Below are 20,402 nucleotides of genomic sequence, written 5' to 3' on the forward strand. Positions count from 1 at the left end.
AATTTAAACATGAAATTTTTCTTTAATTCATTTTGACCATAGTAAAAAAAAAATATGAGGAAAATTTAAAATACGAAACAGACAAAGCAAAAAAAAATAAACGTTTTCGAGATTTTTCTTCAAGCATCTAATTAACCAAGGTTACCTAACCTTTCCTTGCATAAATCTTGCTCTAGACGTCTTATTAATTTGATTTAAAAGGTACTTATGAAGAAAAAGCAAAACCACACTAATGCAAATATTATTTGTTTTAATTCCCCACCTAGGGACGTTATGTCCCACTTCAGGTTATTTTTTTTGTTATACAGTTTTGTTTCAAGACTCAAGTAGAAGATTTATTTTGAAGTTTACAGCAGTAATTACCAGTTGATGAAAACCCTACAACTATATCAAAGAGCTTCCCAAAAAATCTGTTCAGTTACATAAAAACACAAAAGTCTGAAAGCTCTAACATACCACCACTCCGAAAAGAGGGCTCACTAACATCTGACTCGAAAGCAAAAGCTAATATTTTAAACGAACAGTTCGAAAAAGCATTTACACCTGTAACAGATGACCCAATACCAGACAAAGGCGTCAGTAAACATCCACAGATGCCTGATATTAAGATACAAAAACAAGGCATAGAAAAACTTCTAAATAATATCAACATCAACAAAGCTGCTGGGCCTGATCATATCCATGGTAAAATTTTAAAAGAGTGTAAATCATCTATCTCTCCCATCTTATCCATCATATTTCAAACATCACTGAACTCTGGAAAGATCCCAGATGACTGGCGTCACGCAAGTGTATGTCCAGCATTTAAAAAAGGCGACAAACACGATCCCATAAACTATCGCCCAATATCATTGACTTGCATCTGCTGCAAACTATTAGAACATGTTGTAGCTAGTAGCATTATGAAACATCTGGAAAAAAATAAAATACTATATGAATTACAACATGGTTTTCGATCCTCCCGCTCCTGTGAAACTCAGCTAATATCATTTATTCAAGATCTTGCAAATTCAAATAATAAAAACATCCAAATAGACATCATAATAATGGATTTTGCAAAAGCATTTGATAAAGTTTCTCACCACCACCTCATGTATAAAATTGGTTTCTATGGTATAAATTGTAATGCATATTATTGGATTCAAGATTTCTTAACAAACAGAACACAAACAGTAGTCCTTGAAGGTGAAACATCAAATAAAATTCCTGTAACATCTGGGGTACCTCAAGGCACAGTGCTTGGTCCAATTTTATTTTTAATCTTCATTAATGATTTGGCAGAATATATTGAACACAGTACATTAAGATTGTTTGCAGATGACAGCATTATTTATAGGGAAATTAAAAAAACAGATGACACATTTAAATTACAGTCTGACTTAGAAGCGGCCGGCAGGTGGGAGCAGGACTGGCTCATGCATTTTCACCCTGATAAGTGCAACATTCTCAGTGTAACCCAAAAACGCAAACCTTTAGACTTTACCTATAAATTACACAATCACTCTTTAGAAAAAGTTGACTCTACAAAATATTTAGGCCTAACTCTTCAATCAAATTTAAAATGGGACAAACATATAGATAACATGACATCAAAAGCAAACCAGTCCCTTGGATTTATTCGTAGAAACCTAAAAATAGCATCACCGAAAGTTAAAGCTCATGCATATAAAGCTCTTGTCCGACCAAAATTAGAGTACTGCTCAACAATTTGGGACCCACATCAAAAACAACAAACTCTACAAATTGAAAAGGTTCAGAGAAGAGCAGCACGCTTCTCATTCAACCGCTTCCATAACACCAGCTCAGTTACTGAAATGATGACAGACCTAAATTGGTACCCACTCGAAATTAGGCGTTTACGATACAGACTTGTTTTCTTTTACAAAATTATTCATGAAATTGTTGCAGTTCCTACACATAATCTTTTGATCCCACTTGACAATAGAACCAGACATAGCAATCCACACTCATTTAGGCAAATACAAACATCTAAAGACAGTTATAAATATTCATTTTATCCACGAACAGTTATAAATTGGAATCATCTGCCACATCAAATAGTATCATGCAGTACAGTAGAGGGATTCAAGAGTATGATCTCAGAATCTGCTCTCATCACCATATTCTATCCCTAACTATTCTGTTATCAAATGTATATAGTTTTATCACAATTTATTTTTTTCAAATGTACATACGTTATGTTGATTTTTTGATTTTGTTATTTTTGATTTTTTGTTGCTAAATTAGTGTAAATTATAAATTTTATAGTCGACGCCCGGCGAATAATCTTCAATAATTGAAGGATCGCTAGAAACCTAAAGAAGAGAAGAAGAGTAATTACACCTTATCGCTATTTGTCTGCCATAACTGGACATCACACAGGTGCCGTAAAATTTTGACCCGGCTTGAACTTTTTATGTAAACAACAATCACTTTTCCATAGACAACTTTTGAGTTCGATGCATTTCCGTTAAAAACTCTGGTTTTAGTGAACGTCATTTGTGTCTTTAGGGGCGTCGTCACTTCCATTCCAATGTTGAGCGAGTGGTTGGAAAACTATCATTCTATATTGTACGAATTATTTGGCAAATTGAATTCTCAAAATTGACTATCAGCATTGCTGTCATTATAGGGAATTGTCATTAAGTACATGTACCTACAGAACAACCATTATTTCTAGTTTATCCTGCACAATGACGATCACTAAGACGCTTGATAAATGTAAATAGTGCAGGGATACAGGTGACCCCCTCTATCTGGTAAATGAAGTCATAAAGACGCATATAATTGACAAGTTTTTTCCGGTGACAGATGAACTCGAAAGTGGTCTATTGTGGCATTAGATATTTTGTTTTATGATGTCAAAATTTGAGTGATACAGTGATACTGTGTGATATTCAGTAATGGCCAAAAAATAGCGATCAGTTATATTGTATTTGAAGCTTTGCTGACGTCCATTGGTAGTTTTATTGTTGCAAATTTAGCTTACCTAGGAACGCGTAGCCGAAGAAGGTAAATAGGTATTTGCGACAGGTATTTTTAACTGTATGTTGTACAGTTGTAAACATGGTAAAAAAAAAAGTTAAAATTCTGATTGCATCATAAATTTGATGAAAGATTATGCAATATAACAAAGTCAATCACAGCTTTGAAATTAAAGTCAGTTATTTGAATTGCATATGTGTAAACAAAATAGTTTTAAACTTGGCTTCAGGTTACCTAATGCCAGCAAAATTACATTTTCTATTTTTGCAGAACTTCCTAGTGGATCATCAACTTCTTTGAGAGAAAAAATATATGCTTATATTCAGATATTATACTTTTTATCTATCTTTTGTCTTTTTACCTAAGTATTTAGCATAACATTTAAAATTTATAAATTTAAATTACACTTCTACAATTAGCAATCAATTTTTTCGTTATTTTCCAACTTACATGTATATGTCACATTGAAACTTTAATTTGTTTTTTCATTTTATAAAAATTTAAGATTAGATAAATTTTGGCTATCTTAAAACATTGCATACACATTTTGTACCAAGGCCGTTTATACAAGTAAAATAACGCACAAATCATGAATAACTCTGAAAATGTATTTACTACATATACCTATGGAAGTAATATTTTACTTCCATGATATACCTAACCAGATTTCTGTACTCCTGTTACAAAAGTTGAAAATTCTAAAAACCAGCTTCAGAAAAAAATGTTGTCATGATCAAAGAGTGGCAGCCATTATAATTGGAAGAGTGGAACAAAATATACATATTATATTATACTTAAATTGTGCATGTATAAACTTAACAAAAGGCCATTAATTTTATTTTTTTATTTGTAGGAAAATGAGGCTGCCTAGAAAGAATGTTGTGTATGATATAGCACATAAGAGTACTGTGATAGGATTAGTTGGTACCATGTTGTATTCTATGTCCGTATTAGCTTTTAAAATGTACGAGATCTCTTATAGTAAGTTATATTTTAAGTCATTTTAATACGGTTGTGATTTGTTTTATGTACTTCTATGGTATCCTTAAAAAAATGGTTTGGTTCTCGTTTATTAAATACTGAAAAACAAATTCCTTTGATTTTAAATTTATGATTGCTATAGATAATTTTAGAAGGAAATAAATAGTGTTAAACAATAAAAAATAATTTGAAGTAGAAGCATGTACATGATGTATGTGTGAAAAAAAATGTTTTAGAAACATGTCGTTTCCCCTATCAGAAAACAATTGCTGGATGTTAACCATTGCCACTTGAATGTTTTGGCATGAGTTGGACATTTTTTTTATTGAAAACAAAATAATTTAATAAACATTGTCTATCATTGAATCCTTAATTTTTAAATATCTTTTTATTAATTTTGTTCGTATTGTATTTTTATTGTCTTTACAAATAGCTGAAATCTTTTATTTACATTAAAACTTTCAGGTAATAAAAAAAAAAAAAAAAAAATAAAAAATTCTAGTTACATGTATAAGATTAGAATTGATCAGTATTTAATGGATGATTTTTTTGTTTTTATAGTTACTCCTCCAATGAAGAATGAAATAATAAATTTGGTGAAGGAACAGGAAATGAGAGATGCACAGGCATTGCACGAGCGAGAACTAATGGGACATTCAAAATAAACCATGTCAACATCATATCAACTCATTTAAATGGTTTCATATTCATATGTGCATTAGAATGTTATAAGTTCAATGATAAGAAATTGAGTACATGTACCAGTATATACATGCACAGAAAACATAGGAATTCAGTTATTTAAGTTGATATATTTTTGTAGTAATCATATAAAAAAAGCCTGATTTGAGGGTTCACATTTGAATCTTTTCCTGATGAGCCATGCAGGTTCTTATCTCTTGATATGGCAAGTAAAAAAAATAAGAAAAAACTATTTAACAGTCTTGATTCATCAAATTTTAGTCTCCAGGTCAAATCAAATGATACAAACTAAAGATTTATATATTATTTTAACTTCTGTTATTCGATGTTATTTAACTGAGTGTACTAGATGCAATAGATTCTGAATGCATTTTTAAACGAAACTATTCTCACAAATCAAGTCTAAATTTTATGATTTGGTTTATTTACCTTTCTAAGTGTGAACCTTTCATTTTGAGCATCTTACATGATTACCCTTACAACTACCAGAAAATAAATCTATTAAGTTTTTGGGATGATTATTTCATCAATCATGAACTATGATTTGATATATTCTGATTAAACACAAGATCATTTTATGATTTTCTGAGATTTGTGTCTGTGTATAATTTTTTATGGTGTAGGTCACAGAAACTGTTTTGATTTTACCAATCATGCACCATGAAAAGATTTGCATCTTGTATGAATTGCTATTATATAAGAGAGAGACTTTGTCAAAGTATATAAATTCATAGGGAGTGTATGTTATTGGTGTGAATGGTCATTGAAAGTTTGTATCTGTTTGAACATGTTTGTAAATAAAGAATTTTAAATAAAGTGCATTCTTATCTTTAGCCACCCTTCCATGATCAATTTGTAATGAAAATAAATATTTAATTGTATTGTCATTCCTTTCACTATGTAGTACTATTATGTTAGACTTTGTAGGTTCATATGGTTTGCATTCAATATTTATTATTTGATATTTGTTTTGTTCCACATTGATAAAAATTTTAAAAAAATATCTGATAAAAAATGTTGAATGCAAACAATATTAACCCAATGAGTCTTATGTTATAGGACTGATGACCATGAAGATTTTTAATATAAATAAGCAACTGATTATATTGTTTATCAAACTCATTGCCGTCCCTACCTTCCATGATTTTTTTTTAACAAAATAGTCAATATTCCACACAAAAAATGGACAAGTGCTCTAATTATTTACTAGTCAAAGCATATATATGCCAATGACACAACTATTAAATGTCACAATAAACCAGAAATGACAACTAGTGTTTTACATATGATCTTCAATAACAGACAAAAAAGAGGCGGAATATACCAAGGTAACTATGAACTCATAAAAAGACAAACTGACCAACACCATAGCAAAATAGAACAAAAAAAAACCAAAGCACTAAATATAGAATTTAATCTGTTCAACATAAATCCTACCAGGAACTGTGGGTGATTTTAGGAACTCAGGAAGGCTAAGCAGATCCTGCTCCACTAATTTATCCATTCATGTTGCTCATAGTGAATACCATCTACACTAGCCAAGGGTGATGATAGATGGCTCAATATCTTTAATTGTTTTTCCATAGGCGATAATGGTAACGTTTTTTCCTGTAGCTCAGTCCATATCGTAAACTTGGATATGTATGATAGCTCGTTTCGAAGCTGTGACATTTTCACATATGTGGTTAAATTTTCGGGGTACGAAGTGAGATTACTTTTTCCGTAAATTAGCAAACCCCGAACATCCTTTTGTGATGCGGCTCCTTGTGGTAAAATATCCCCTTTTTAACACAATAAGTTCTTTGAAAATTTAATACTTTGAACACATTCAATAGCTCCATAGTTTTTACACATTTATTCTATGTTCCTCTACTTTCTTAATCACCACAAATAATTCAGTTCAGTCATTTGTTAAAAATAGAAACATGTCCAATATCACTACACAGAGATTTTTTCTTTACACGTGACTTTTGAGTTCCTCATTTCAAGGCGCATTAGGGATGTTGTCCCAGATGTCTATCTACTTTTGAAGAGGATGGCTGTATATAGATAACTATGAGTCTCATTTGCTGATGTCACAAATATATACATGTATCACATTTTCCTTCGAGTCTATCTATACAGGTTATAACTTGATGAAATTAACAGATACTACCAAAGAGTTACCATAAACAACTTTGTTTTAATGGAATAATTATCTAGACCTTTAAAAGGCTATGAAAAAAATTGCAACACATGTAGGATAGAAGACACTAAAAACATGTCCAGGATTGTCATATATACTTAGTCTGTAGAGGTGTTTTTGAAGTTCACTTTTCTTCCCAAGTCTCATAAAGAAAAGGAGGCTATAATACTGTGTAGAAGACATTCATGAGACCGCTAAAAATACTATAGTAGTAGAGTTGAAATACTGTCTGCAATAAAAGATTTAAAGAATATGCACAAGATATTTTTTTATTAGACATTAAACAATCACTAATGGATCCGTTTTTCACTAGAAGACAAATTACCACACCATCCATCTCCTTGTTATTTATTTATTATTTTAAGTAGAATGTTTGTAAGGTGTACCTGTCCGTTAAAAGTTTTATAGAGTTCATCTGACCTAATTTTAACTTTTCATGGTGAGGTCGGTTTCTCATTTAAAGTAAGTACTAGGTAAGCTATGTTTTATGATGAAATTAATGTGGTAATGAGGAATAATGATATGATTCATCTGTCCCCCATTTTAATGGTTTGTTGGTTTGTATGAGAAAGCACAACTGCCTGATATATACTTCAACCATTTACCATAAACAATTTTGATAGACGGCAACCAATAAGAGCCACTGGATTTCATGATCTTAGGTTGGGACATGCAGTTTCATATTGACACACATAAAATTTTCTATATAAGACGAGTTTCTTGGATCCTGTATACGTAGCAACTATATTTGTTGTATAGAATACTTGATTTGTAAGGGGACGACCGTATCGGAGAAGAAGGTTGTTTGAACTCTACCAGTCATCTTAGTAATAAATCATTCATGTGTATAAGAATACGTGATATGAAGCTGATTAAATTTTACAGTTTAGGGATTTTTATACGACCGCAAAAAAAATTTGCGTCGTATAATGGACACAAGTCTGCGTCGTCCGAAGACGCATTTAGTTTCCCGACAATAACTTTAGATTTAGTGAATGAATCTCTATAAATTTTTACCAGAAGGTTAAATACCACTAAAGGAAGGTTGGGATTGATTTTGGGGGTTACGGTCCCAATAATTTAGGAATTAAGGGCCTAAAAGGGGGCCCAAAATAAGCATTTGTGTAGTTTTCAAACAATAACTTGTGTTTAAAAGGTAAAATCACAAAAATACCGAACTCAGAGGAAAATCCAATCGGAAAGTCCATATAATCACATGGCAAAATCAAATGACAAAACACATCAAAAACGAATGGACAAGAACTGTCATATTCCTGACTTGGTACAGGCATTTTCAAATGTAGAAAATGGTGGATTAAACCTGGTTTTAAAGCGCTAAACCTCTCACTTTGATGACATTCTCATCATTTTTCGTTATATTTACAATGATGCGTGAACTAAACAGACATAATAAATAAAATAGTCATAATATCATTATGGGTACAGCAGTCATCATCGTGTAACAATTTTAAAAGGAACAATTTAACAGAACACAAAAACATCCATCTACAAACTCATTCATTGATTCGCGTGTCTGACGTCAGAAAATTTCATATGTCACATATATTTGTCGTTCAATGTATATATATATATATATATACAAACAATTTTAAAATTTCACATGGGCATCGTGTTAATAGCATACAGGAGGGGTCCTGATCCCGAAATCCCGGACTTAAAAAAAACGAAATCCCGAGGTCCCGAATTTAAATAAAGTAAATCCCGAAATCCGGAAAAAATAATTCCCGGATCCCGAAAGGGTCAATCCCGAAATCCCGAGCTTATAAACGCCCGATCCCGAAGTCCCGATAATGGTCCTATCCCCCTCATACAGGGTTAAAAAATCAAAAGTATGTAAGAATTAATTTCAGAAATAGACCGAGATTTAAAATAGTCCAAAATTTATGTATAGAATTTATAAGTATCTACAAATAGAGAAATTTGGGTACAGCAGTCATCATCGTGTAACAATTTTAAAAGGAACAATTTAACAGAACACAAAAACATCCATCTACAAACTCATTCATTGATTCGCGTGTCTGACGTCAGAAAATTTCATATGTCACATATATTTGTCGTTCAATGTATATATATATATATACAAACAATTTTAAAATTTCACATGGGCATCGTGTTAATAGCATACAGGAGGGGTCCTGATCCCGAAATCCCGGACTTAAAAAAACGAAATCCCGAGGTCCCGAATTTAAATAAAGTAAATCCCGAAATCCGGAAAAAATAATTCCCGGATCCCGAAAGGGTCAATCCCGAAATCCCGAGCTTATAAACGCCCGATCCCGAAGTCCCGATAATGGTCCTATCCCCCTCATACAGGGTTAAAAAATCAAAAGTATGTAAGAATTAATTTCAGAAATAGACCGAGATTTAAAATAGTCCAAAATTTATGTATAGAATTTATAAGTATCTACAAATAGAGAAATTTGGGTACAGCAGTCATCATCGTGTAACAATTTTAAAAGGAACATTTTAACAGAACACAAAAACATCTATCTACAAACTCATTCATTGATTCGCGTGTCTGACGTCAGAAAATTTCATACGTCACATATATTTGTCGTTCAATGTATATATACAAACAATTTTAAAATTTCACATGGGCATCATGTTAGCATACAGGGTTAAAAAATCAAAAGTATGTATATAAGAATTAATTTCAGAATAGACCGAGATTTAAAATAGTCCAAAATGTATTTATAGAATTTATAAGTATCCACAAATAGTTAGAGAAATTTGGGTACAGCAGTCATCATCGTGTAACAATTTTAAAAGGAACAATTTAACAAAACACAAAAACATCTATCTACAAACTCATTCATTGATTCGCGTGTCTGACGTCAGAAAATTTCATACGTCACATATATTTGTCGTTCAATGTATATATACAAACAATTTTAAAATTTCACATGGGCATCATGTTAGCATACAGGGTTAAAAAATCAAAAGTATGTAAGAATTAATTTCAGAATAGACCGAGATTTAAAATAGTCCAAAATTTATATATAGAATTAATAAGTATCCACAAGTAGTTAGAGAAATTTGGAAATTTGGATTTTTTTCCCAAATTTCACAAATTAAGTGTATGAATCTCTCTAAAATTATACCACACGTTTCCATACCATGAAGGGGTGGTTGGTAATGACTTTGGGGGGTTATGGCTCAAAATGGTTTGGAAATAGGGGCTAAAAAAGGCAAAATTAGGGACAAAAAGGGGAAAACTAGGTTTTCCGGACAATAACTTTAGATTTAGTGAATGGATCTCTATAATTTTTTTACTTAAAATCAGTGTAAGTGAGTTCATTCAAAATCAGTTAACATACAATGGTTGGTATGTTGGGATTTTCCTCCCTTACATTAATTGTAAATAATGTTTAAAGAAATGGCAGGTTTTGGACTTTTTGCAAAAAAGGGGGGTTGTAGTAGTTTGGTTTTTTTCCAAATTTCTCAAATTCCAAATTTTTTAAAAGTTTGAAGAAGAAATCTTTAATTGCACAATGTTGCATAATAGATTTGTAAGATCTTGACATTTGTTTTGTGTCAGAAACTCATATTATGTCAAGAATTTGATCACAATCCAAATTCATAGCTGTATCTAAAGCTTGAATGTTGTGTCCATACTTGCCCCTACTGTTCAGGGTTCGACCTCTGCGGTCGTATAAAGCTGCGCCCTGCAGAGCACCTTGTTGTAGTTTGTCTTCGCATGAACGTTTTTTCGGAGTAGCCATGTTTTGGTGTTTGGTGTGGTCTATTTTACTGCCCAACATGTTTTGAAATTCCTGTTATCATTGTTCATGATATATTATTGCAAATAAACATTTTGTTTAGTTCCTTTATCGTGACATTTAAGACACTGTATCATTTCAGTGCATTAGGATTGTATGTTATATAACACAGTTCCTGAACTTAAAGCTCACATGAAAATGTCTAACGAGTGTTGATGGGTAACCAAACTATCTGAAACTTAAATTATATACGTGTGTCTGTCCAAATTTAGGAACCTCGCCACTGGTTGGGTTATGTTATACCTTTACGGATTTATTGCTGTTGTTGATTAGACTCGGGACAATTAAGTATACTTGACATATTGTATTTCAAAGAAAACAACATAACTAAAATAAAATGTAGATAATACAAACAATAAATGGTCTACAAAAAATACGTAGAAATAAAAGATTAACCTTTAAGTTTTTATTTCATATTTCATACCTTTTCCTATACATTGAGAACATTTTTAACAGTATATATACAATAAATAACAACCAATACGTATGATTATCAAATTTCCCACAAGTGACATCAGATAATACAGTTTTGTAAAATAAAGTCGTATTCAGTCAGCAAGCATACAATATTGTGCAACAACCTTTAAAACGAAATTTGAGATTAAAAAAAGGGAGATGTTGGGGCACTTAAATTGCATTTATATACAACACCATTTGGAATTAAGGAACCGAGCATATAAAAGTGTAGCATAAAGCCACTTTACTCCCGAGATGTTTTAGATTTGTCGGATATATATAACAGTATTTTTTATTTTCAATCATATTTTTTATATAAACTTTAAGGCTCCAAACCTCTTGATAATGTCACTAAACTGCCAAAAATATGCCTCACTTTAAAATATTATCCTTAAAATTGAGAAATTGTTTAAGCATTTGAAAACCATAGAAGTACGAAGAAACGTTAGGAGCTATATGGCCAAAAATGACAAAAACAATTATGCTTATTCATCTTAGGTAAAGTTTGCCTATAAATATAAAACAAACAAACTTTTATATATATTTACATAGAAAAGTTATAACCCGGCATCAGAAATTGACCTAGATGTTTTAAAATCATTTGTATATAGGAAAGATTTTGAGATTATGCTCCTCATATGCTTTCGTGTCAACAGTTAACAATTGCTTAACTAAGCAAATCACTCCAGATGATAGCTCATACATCATACTCCCTCGGAGGTGTTATATAGCTGTATCCACTGAAGGCCTGTCGTGCCTTTTCAAGTTTCCTGAAAGAAAAACAATGCAGATATAATATTTAATATACATAATACATGTAACATGTGTAACAGAGAAAATTATCTATCACCGACATGATCAAATAATGACCGAAGTTAGAAACACTTTTTCAGCAGGGATGCATATATTATAAATTGGTCAAAATTTTCACAAAATTGTATCTTCGTTGTATGAAAGGATTTACTGTAGAAGTTTGGTTCTATTTGTTATAGTTAAAGTTGTATATTGTATCCTGAAGTCAATTCATTATAGAGGTAACAAGTTTTATACTTTTTATTCAAATCTGATCAAAATTATTGACGAAGGTTATAACTATGCAAACTGTCTATTAAATCATTGCATCTCTTATTTTTGATATTTTCAATATTTGCTGTTTGAAACAAAACTTAAATGTTTCTTTTGTATTCCATTTCTGTTTTGAAATTTTACGCACATTAAGTTCGCATATTGCAAAAGATTGTGTATCTATGCACTGTCATGAGCGTTGCTGTTTGAATTCTACGCGGAAGTGCATCGGCCTATATTATTGCGCAGAACGGATTCCTCTTTAAACAAGTTAAAACAGACCAAACAGTATACGGCAACATTAATTCACAGAAATATAACATTTTCAAACCAGCTCTACCAAGCAGACTTAAGGACTAATAATATAACTTGGGGAGTGTTACAGCTAAACATATGGTTTCCATAATTAAATTTTTTAAGCCTTCGTTGTGTCTTTTTTATGTTTGTGTTATTTGGTTGCTGCTTAATTGTAGTATTACAAAATCTGCCTTAATTCATATTCGACAGATTAAAAAAGAGAAATGCTTTACATAATACAATTCTCGAACTCCTGTCAGGCAAATTTTCTTGAAAACTTACAGAAAATCGGATCGGGTTTGTTTTTATTGACATTTGAATTTGTTTTTAGTTTATATGGTTTCTTACATCAATGAAAATATTTTGAATTACTTTTTTATTTATATTTATGCATGTTGGATACGGCAACATTCATATATTACAGAACTACTAACATTTTTTTTTAATTAAGATTCCTTTTTCAGCAATATAGCATAATCATAGGAATCCTGCATGTAACGTTTTAGGTAGAATTGCTAAAACACCAGTGTAGTATTGCTTCTTTCTTAAGAAGGACCATTAAGAGCAACTTTCTATAATTACGCTTCTTTTTTTTTAAACTTATCTTAAATTATGATATATATATATTACATAATTGTATGTGTATATATTGAGACAGATATATATAAAAAAAACCAACAATACTTAAAATATTTTCTTAATTCTAGCTTTGTTTAGTAGGGAAGACATATAATATTTTCAAACTAGCTCTATCCAGCAGACAAAATGACTAATAATAAGCAAGCATCTAGCACTTCGATTCATTACACTTACCAACCCAATAAAGCATTGGTTTTAAGCATAAGCAAGTTTGTTTGGTCTAGAGAGTGATCTTCGTCCTAACCTTTTTCTATGCATTACAATGATGGTCACACCGATAATTATTATAGCAGGAATTCCAATGGTCACTGCCACAACCACAGGCCAGTATCGGTCGTCCTCTTTGTCTCCAAGGTTGTGGACTTCTAGGTTAGCATTGACACCAAAACCACTTATGTTGAATTCCATCCAGTTCTCAGTAATGCCTCCAATTTCGGATGTTTTGTACATATCCTTTTCAATTGTTTTCGTTGAAGATGATTTGGTTGCAATTTCATTATTCCTGGTCACTGGCATGTGAGTTCCTGCTTTCGTTGTAAATTCTGTTGATCGTTCAGTGGAAGCTTTTGCAGTTGCTTTTAACGTAGTTGTTTCTGTAAGGTTAATACTATTTACAGCTATTTCTGATGTTCCTTTAAATGTTTTTGTAGTTTCTATTGTAGGAATTGTAACGTGAGTTAAAGGTTTCGATGTTGTAGTTGTTGTTTTATCCAATGTTTGTGTTGGTTCTATTGTACTACGAGTTTCTTTTTCACCAATTGTTGTTATTTGAAGTTGGGATCGGTCAGTTTGATTAAACAAAGGCGCAGTGATATTGTTTTTTGGAGTTGATTGCGTCGCATTGTGATCACTATCTTTGCTAGTAATGATCACAATAGCTGTCGTTGCAATTATGTCTAACTTTGATAAACTCTCATTCGAAACTGAATTAATCCGACTGTTATTGAAAAGATTCGAATAATTTGAATTATTCTCGTTAATCGTAATGGTGTCGGTTGTTGCGTTCATTCCATCCAAATAAGTTTTGTCTACATCTGATTCTTTAGTAGACCCCTGTTTTTCTGTTGTATGCAACATATTTGGTCCACCTGTTGTTTTATTGCTTCCTTCTGTCGTAGACTCATGTATTTGTATTTCATTGGCTTTTATCTCACCCATCACAGTTTTATTCTCAATTGATCCAGTTGTTAATTTGGAATTTTGCGTTGTTGCGGTAGATGAGGTCACATTCAGTAAATTAACTGGTATTAATTCCACAGATGTGTTCAATATCTCTAAAACCGTTGTACTTTGAATCGAAATTTCAGAACTATCAGATACCCATAACGTTGACATGGGTTCAGTCGTCACGGCGGGTGTGTTTAAGTCCGAACTACTGCTATTAAATAGCTGTTCTGAATTATTTTGCACATTCTGACTATTCATTTCTACAGTATTATTTTCAGTTGAAGCATGCATTGAATTTATGCTGGTTGTTATATTCATTAAAGTATTGTCTGAATTAAGTTCTGTCTTATTATTTTGAAAATGCTCTACTTCTGTTGTTGATTGATTATCCTTTTCTAAATCATTAGCATTGCACTGAAATGAAATAGATAAAAAATAGATCACTATGAATATATTGAATGAACAACTGATTCAAGATATGGAATGTTTTATTTTTTTTTTTTTTTTATTTACGAATACGTATATGAAATAAATATATGAAATAAAAATATGAAATAGATAGAAAATAGATCACTATGAATATATTGAATGAACAACTGATTCAAGATATGGAATGTTTTATTTTTTATTTTTTTTTATTTACGAATAAGTATATGAAATAAATAGATAGTATATATCCTCTTGTCCTATTTGAAATTCCCTGATTACATGTTTGTGTATTGTCAATTAAAAGAAATTTTAGACAAAAAAAGTTAAAAGTTAAACAAAACTCATCATTGATAGAAAGCATATAGGTGACGGACAGTAAATCCTCAATAAATAGAAATTACGACAAAGGATGAAGGAAACAAAGAGGACTCGATAAAAAATAGAAACAAATTAATTGGGCAGGGGACCCATCCCCTCTATTTTTGGGAAAAATTTGGTTGAGCATGAATGGATCGGCCCCTCTTAGACAGTCAATGAACCCCTTCTGATGATCATTTCTGGATCCGCCACTGGAAAATAAAATGAATACGAATACATACCTGTCGAATTACAATAGAATAACTGAAAAACATCCATATATATATAATCCTAATTAACTTTGAATCCATTTTTTTTAACGAAAGAACAAAATATTTGTATCCTAAACGTAAGAACTGTATTTACTAAATGTTTTACTTGGGGGAGATTTTAAACAACATTATATTGTATATCAGTGGGCTACAGGAAGCCTCGGAAGTCAGGTTATCAGTAATTCCAACATCACCCAAATAAAGCTATGATGTATACATTTAATTTTCCTGTTACACCTGTCAATACAGCTAGTCAGATTAAGTGTAATCTATGCACATATTTAATCAGCCATCAAAGGAAAACATTACCATTAGATCACTTTCTTTTCTCTTCTTATCATTTCTAGTTTTCATATCACCCGAATCTTTTGTTTTGAAAGTTGAATAGACACATTTTTCCTTTTCCCCCCTTTTTCTTTAATATTCCCTTGGATTCGTTTCATCTTAACGTTATATTTTTTTTTATGTAAATGTGGATTAGAAGGGGGTCTCGGAAAAGATGGAGGTTGAGGTGCGAAAGCAAATAGGATGTTGGGAGGGGGAGATTGTTGGGTAAAAAGATGATTTATCAGATCTTTATAAGATAATCTGACACGATAATACAAATTTTTATGGGTTATTCTTTATTTGAATGATATATTGACCTGTCAGTATTAAAAGTTTTTAATTGTATGAAAGAATTCTATTAAATTTCATATTTCGACAGTTTGTATTTTCAGTGTTTAATAAATATCCAAAATTATAAATGATGATTCAAATAATCAATCATATTGTATTTTTTTCGTCACATGCAATGATACAGTTATCATACTGAGTGTTTTCGACTTTTAATTGTTTACTTTTATCACAAATTAAACACTTTCTAATCATCGAGTTATCATAAGAATTCCCGGCGTTATTTACCAAATTTCTTTAGTCATGACGTGGTTGAATTCTTTTAATTTTTGTGTTCCGTTACACCTATTTGACAATTTATCATGGACGAAATAGACATTCATGTTCATCTTTTTATCTATTGTGGGTTTGTCTCTGTTTGAAGTTAACCTATGTAATATGTAAATATTTGCCCGTCAAGTCATTGCAACGAAAATGTTTTCTTTAAATCGTGAACACCTTCATATGAATTTGATGCAACTTCTTGGTTCTTATAGAATCCACATTTCATAAAGTTAAGGAAACGCGGCAATGTACCCAATCGAAAAGCACGTAATGCTTGTATATTTATTGATTCATGGTTTAAATTATTACTTATAAAATTTGATATCCTACACAATACTACCAATACAAACATAACTTTAATTAATGAAAATACGTACACGCTCTTGTGTGGGTATCTTAAATATCTCTCATAATTCAGCAAATGATGATTTTTGTTTAAAATAATAATAAGACGAAATTTATTATATTTGTCAATTTCGTGTAAGAGACACCTTTCGCAAATAGTAAACATCACAGATTTCCATCATATCAAAGCTGTTGTAATTTTCACAAGGAAGAATTCATCTTCTCTTTCTATATTCATTATTGCGTGGCACCTTTTGGTCATAACTTGGGGACAACTGTGGTTCCATTAGGAACCTAAATAATCCAGACTTTGTAAAGAGACTAAATTTTATTGATGTTCACTATTCAAGTCAAATATCATAACTGAGCTGCATTATACATGACAACACGTGCAAGATTACAACTATGGGAAAATGATGACATATTCATATTGCACATGGTTAAAATAAACAAGATACCGGATACATAAATACTTGCGGTCAAGTCGCTGACAAGCTTAAATTATAGTTCCAAATTTATGAATTAGTAAAAGTATTCTTTATCTTTAATCTACCAACATGTGATATTTATTCTACATGAAATAGATGATCGTAACATTCATGTATTCGATGAAACTTTATATCATACATATAAAGAAAGACTGTGATACCTTTTTTCTGTCTATGAAGAAATAACCTCAAATATGCAGTACACCCTTATTAACCCACGTAACAAGTTATTCCTTATAGTTTAATTAAAATATCATTTTAAATGAGTACATGTATGTAAATCATAAAAAAAAACAACGTTATCGACCAATATATTAATATAGGTTTTTTTTCTTGATGCATTACTTCATATCTCTTTTAAAATCAAATATCGAATCAATATATAATTACCATTTAGAAAACAACGATATTTGAAACAGATAAAAAAAAAAAAACAGTTTACATTCTACGATGTTGACTTTATTTCGTTCGTCTTTGAGAAAATTTATTAATTAAAGCCGCTGAAACATCAGTCAACCAATAAAGGAATATAATAGTGCAAAAGTTTTCAAAGAAATTCACTTAATTTCATCACGATGTATTAGTAATTGAAACTGAAAGAATCGTTCTTCCTTATCCTTACCGTCATCTTCCCGGCATCTTATCACAAAGATATTCTAATTTAAGACATATATAATAGTTTCATAGCTTACAATACTTTTATAAATTCACAAAATAAGGCAAATTTAACCTGAATAATCAGTCCCTCCCCATTATCAATCTCTCCTACTTGTGAGGGCCTGAATTCCTAACACAAAAAAAAATCTTTTTTTCGAATCTCAGATTTTGATTGGTGCCCTGTAGATGATGTGACCATCAGCAATCAGCAAAACTTTATCTAGATATGAATATCCTAAGCTAATGGCGAATGGTTGATTAAAGAGTGTTCATTGTCTATGCATTCAGGCTTTAATGTAGTAATCGTAGATTGGAGGAATATAACTACTGAATTATTCGGGTTATGGCAAACTAGACAGTATATTGTCTTATTATCTCCTCTTAATTGGAATAATTTTTTAAAGAGTATTTATCTTTTGAAAAATGCAGATTTGTTTTATTTATTGGTATGTCTTAAAGCAAATTCAAAAATCAAAAACAAATCTTTGAAACAGTGTTTGTTCGAAGAAAATGATAAGAATTAAATATTGAACATGATTATAATAATTCAATTCAATTGTCTCCAATTATTTTCAAATGTTATGTTATAATAACATGTATATCTAAAATGCGAAAAGTCAAAAAGGCGAAATCGCGAAATCCTCGCGTTTTCGCCCTATTGAATATGAAAGGCGAAAACGCAAAATGTATGGCGTACGGAAAGGGTCAAAAGAAAATTATTTCGCATATGCTACAATTAATACAGCATATGCTATATAAATTACAGCTTAAGCTATAATTTATGTACCCTATGCTATAAATAATGTCGCTTAGGCTATAATATATAGCATATGCTGTAATTTATACAGCATATGCTATAATTAATACAGCATATGCTATATTAAATGCAGCCTATGCTGTAATAAATAGCATATGCAGCTTAAGCGTCCAGTTGGCGTACCATAAGGTTCAAAAGTAAATATAGATTACGCTATAATTGTTAAAACATGTACATTATTTACATTTAAGTTGTGACTGTTCCGAAAGGGTCAAAAGTAAATGCTGCATAAGCTGTATTGTACCATATGGTTATAAGGTGGGGTTACTGTCAATCACAAACCATGCTATTATATATTTACTGTCAATCACTCTTCAACTTTGAAAGATTCACAAATTACACCAATCAGAACCTTATTTTGCTTAGGGTGTGTGAAAAGTAAGATGTCATAAAGTAATTAATGTCATTAATAGTCGCGTTCACAGAGTTAATGAAATGTTCGGAATATTTACATGAAATTATCATGCTTTTCTCAGAATTACATGTATATCTAAGAGAGAAAGAATAGGTTTGACTTTGCTACTAAAACCCTCAACATACAAGGCAAACAACCAATGTTACTATGTCTGGGTTTTTTTATAGCACAGTTTAGTGAAATCAGTGTTCGTTATAAGTTTTACTATAGTTCGCAATATTTAAGTATTTATAAGAAACGATAAAATATTAAATTGACCGAAGTCATGCATTAATTTATAAATATAAATAAAAGTATTTGAAAAAAAAAAAGTTTTATGAACATGACCACTTCGTATCCTTACAAATTTAAATAAAAATAGTAGAAAGGAACACGAGGCAATTTCCGTAAAGTGACCTGCTTGTTTTCCTATTTCGCTTAAATTGGATGTACAGTCCAATTTTGTCCTAAATTGATTACCGATTTGCTAAAATGTTCCAAAATCTTTTGTACATGAGATATCCCATGGAACCATAATTCCCAAAATCAATCCAAGCCTTCCTTTTGGGGTCTTACTAAAATGCGCCCGGGAGCGCCCGGGTGAAGAAAAAGCGCCCGGGGAAGAAAATATAGCGCCCGGGGAAAATAAAAGGCGCCCGGGGAAAAGAAAAGGCTCCCGGGGAAAATATAAAAAATATTTTATTGGCACGAGACAATTTTGTGTCGATGAAATAAGTTATGAACATTGTTTTTTTTTTTAAATTTTAGACAAGTATTTTGCAAATTCAGATAATAGACATTTGTAATAAAGCACAAAAACAAGTATGAATGTTTCAATTTTAACAATAATATATGAATACTGTTTCGAGAGACAGACAATACTGGATCAGTTTATGCGGAAGATTTATAAAATGTAAGACATCAAAAGACATGTTTTTCAAAAACGATATCAAAATGAAAAATGTAAAAAACAACTTAAATTTCACTGAAAAATATTATTTTAAACAAAATAAAAGAGTTACACATAATAAATCAGCAAATAAAGCAGTACTATACATGTACCGTAGTTAAAACAAGGGGACAAAGAGCAGGAGTTTGGTTTAAATTTAAAACTTAGCATTAAAACCCTGATAAGCAAATCCATTGAAACAGTTTAAGTTATGAAGTATAAATATAAAAAGATATAATAAATCTGTATCAGTATCTGCATAAAAAAGTGTTCACCATGCATGCAGTTGCGAAAATGTAACACCTCGGGCACTGATTATTTTAAAATAACAAAATATACGTTTTAATCGAGGACAATATCGTTCATGATTCTTGTAAATACTCTTATTTATATTTATTTACTTACTTATATACCATTTTGAAATCAAAATGTAAAAGTGCAACAACACAGTCACTTTAGATGTAGCATCGTACATATC

At 31.1% G+C, this 20,402-nt stretch overlaps 1 protein-coding gene and 1 long non-coding RNA gene across 3 annotated transcripts; one reads left to right on the forward strand and one right to left on the reverse strand.

Moving 5' to 3' along the window:
• Nucleotides 1-88: 88 nt before the first annotated feature.
• Nucleotides 89-4,646, forward strand: LOC143062239 (uncharacterized). The gene is made up of 3 exons (XR_012974627.1): nucleotides 89-201; nucleotides 3,839-3,966; nucleotides 4,528-4,646. It is a non-coding gene; the product is annotated as an uncharacterized LOC143062239 (long non-coding RNA).
• Nucleotides 4,647-11,044: 6,398 nt separating this feature from the next.
• On the reverse strand, nucleotides 11,045-15,560 carry LOC143063578 (uncharacterized). Of its 2 annotated transcripts, none has more exons than XM_076235798.1 (3): nucleotides 15,306-15,560; nucleotides 13,285-14,691; nucleotides 11,045-11,879 (listed from the first exon to the last, which is right to left on the reverse strand). In XM_076235798.1, the coding sequence occupies exons 1-2, from the start codon at nucleotides 15,372-15,374 to the stop codon at nucleotides 13,306-13,308; spliced, it is 1,455 nt and encodes a 484-aa protein (XP_076091913.1). In that variant the 5' UTR covers nucleotides 15,375-15,560; the 3' UTR covers nucleotides 11,045-11,879; nucleotides 13,285-13,305. The 2 variants fall into 2 exon arrangements, with proteins under 2 accessions (XP_076091913.1, XP_076091912.1); XM_076235797.1 differs by having other exon boundaries at nucleotides 13,355-14,691; nucleotides 15,306-15,553.
• Nucleotides 15,561-20,402: the final 4,842 nt, after the last annotated feature.

The sequence above is a fragment of the Mytilus galloprovincialis genome, chromosome 2 (genome assembly GCF_965363235.1).
Source record: "Mytilus galloprovincialis chromosome 2, xbMytGall1.hap1.1, whole genome shotgun sequence".
NCBI lineage: Eukaryota > Metazoa > Mollusca > Bivalvia > Mytilida > Mytilidae > Mytilus > Mytilus galloprovincialis.

Excerpts from the sequence above, each read along its gene's own strand:
- LOC143063578 (XM_076235797.1), bottom strand. The coding sequence starts at position 15,374 with ATGGATTCAAAGTTAATTAGGATTATATATATATGGATGTTTTTCAGT. Across the intron at positions 14,692-15,305 it reads ATTCTATTGTAATTCGACAG|TGCAATGCTAATGATTTAGA; the intron begins GTATGTATTCGT and ends ATTTCATTTCAG. Across the intron at positions 11,880-13,354 it reads ATTGTAATGCATAGAAAAAG|GAAACTTGAAAAGGCACGAC; the intron begins GTTAGGACGAAG and ends TTTTTCTTTCAG.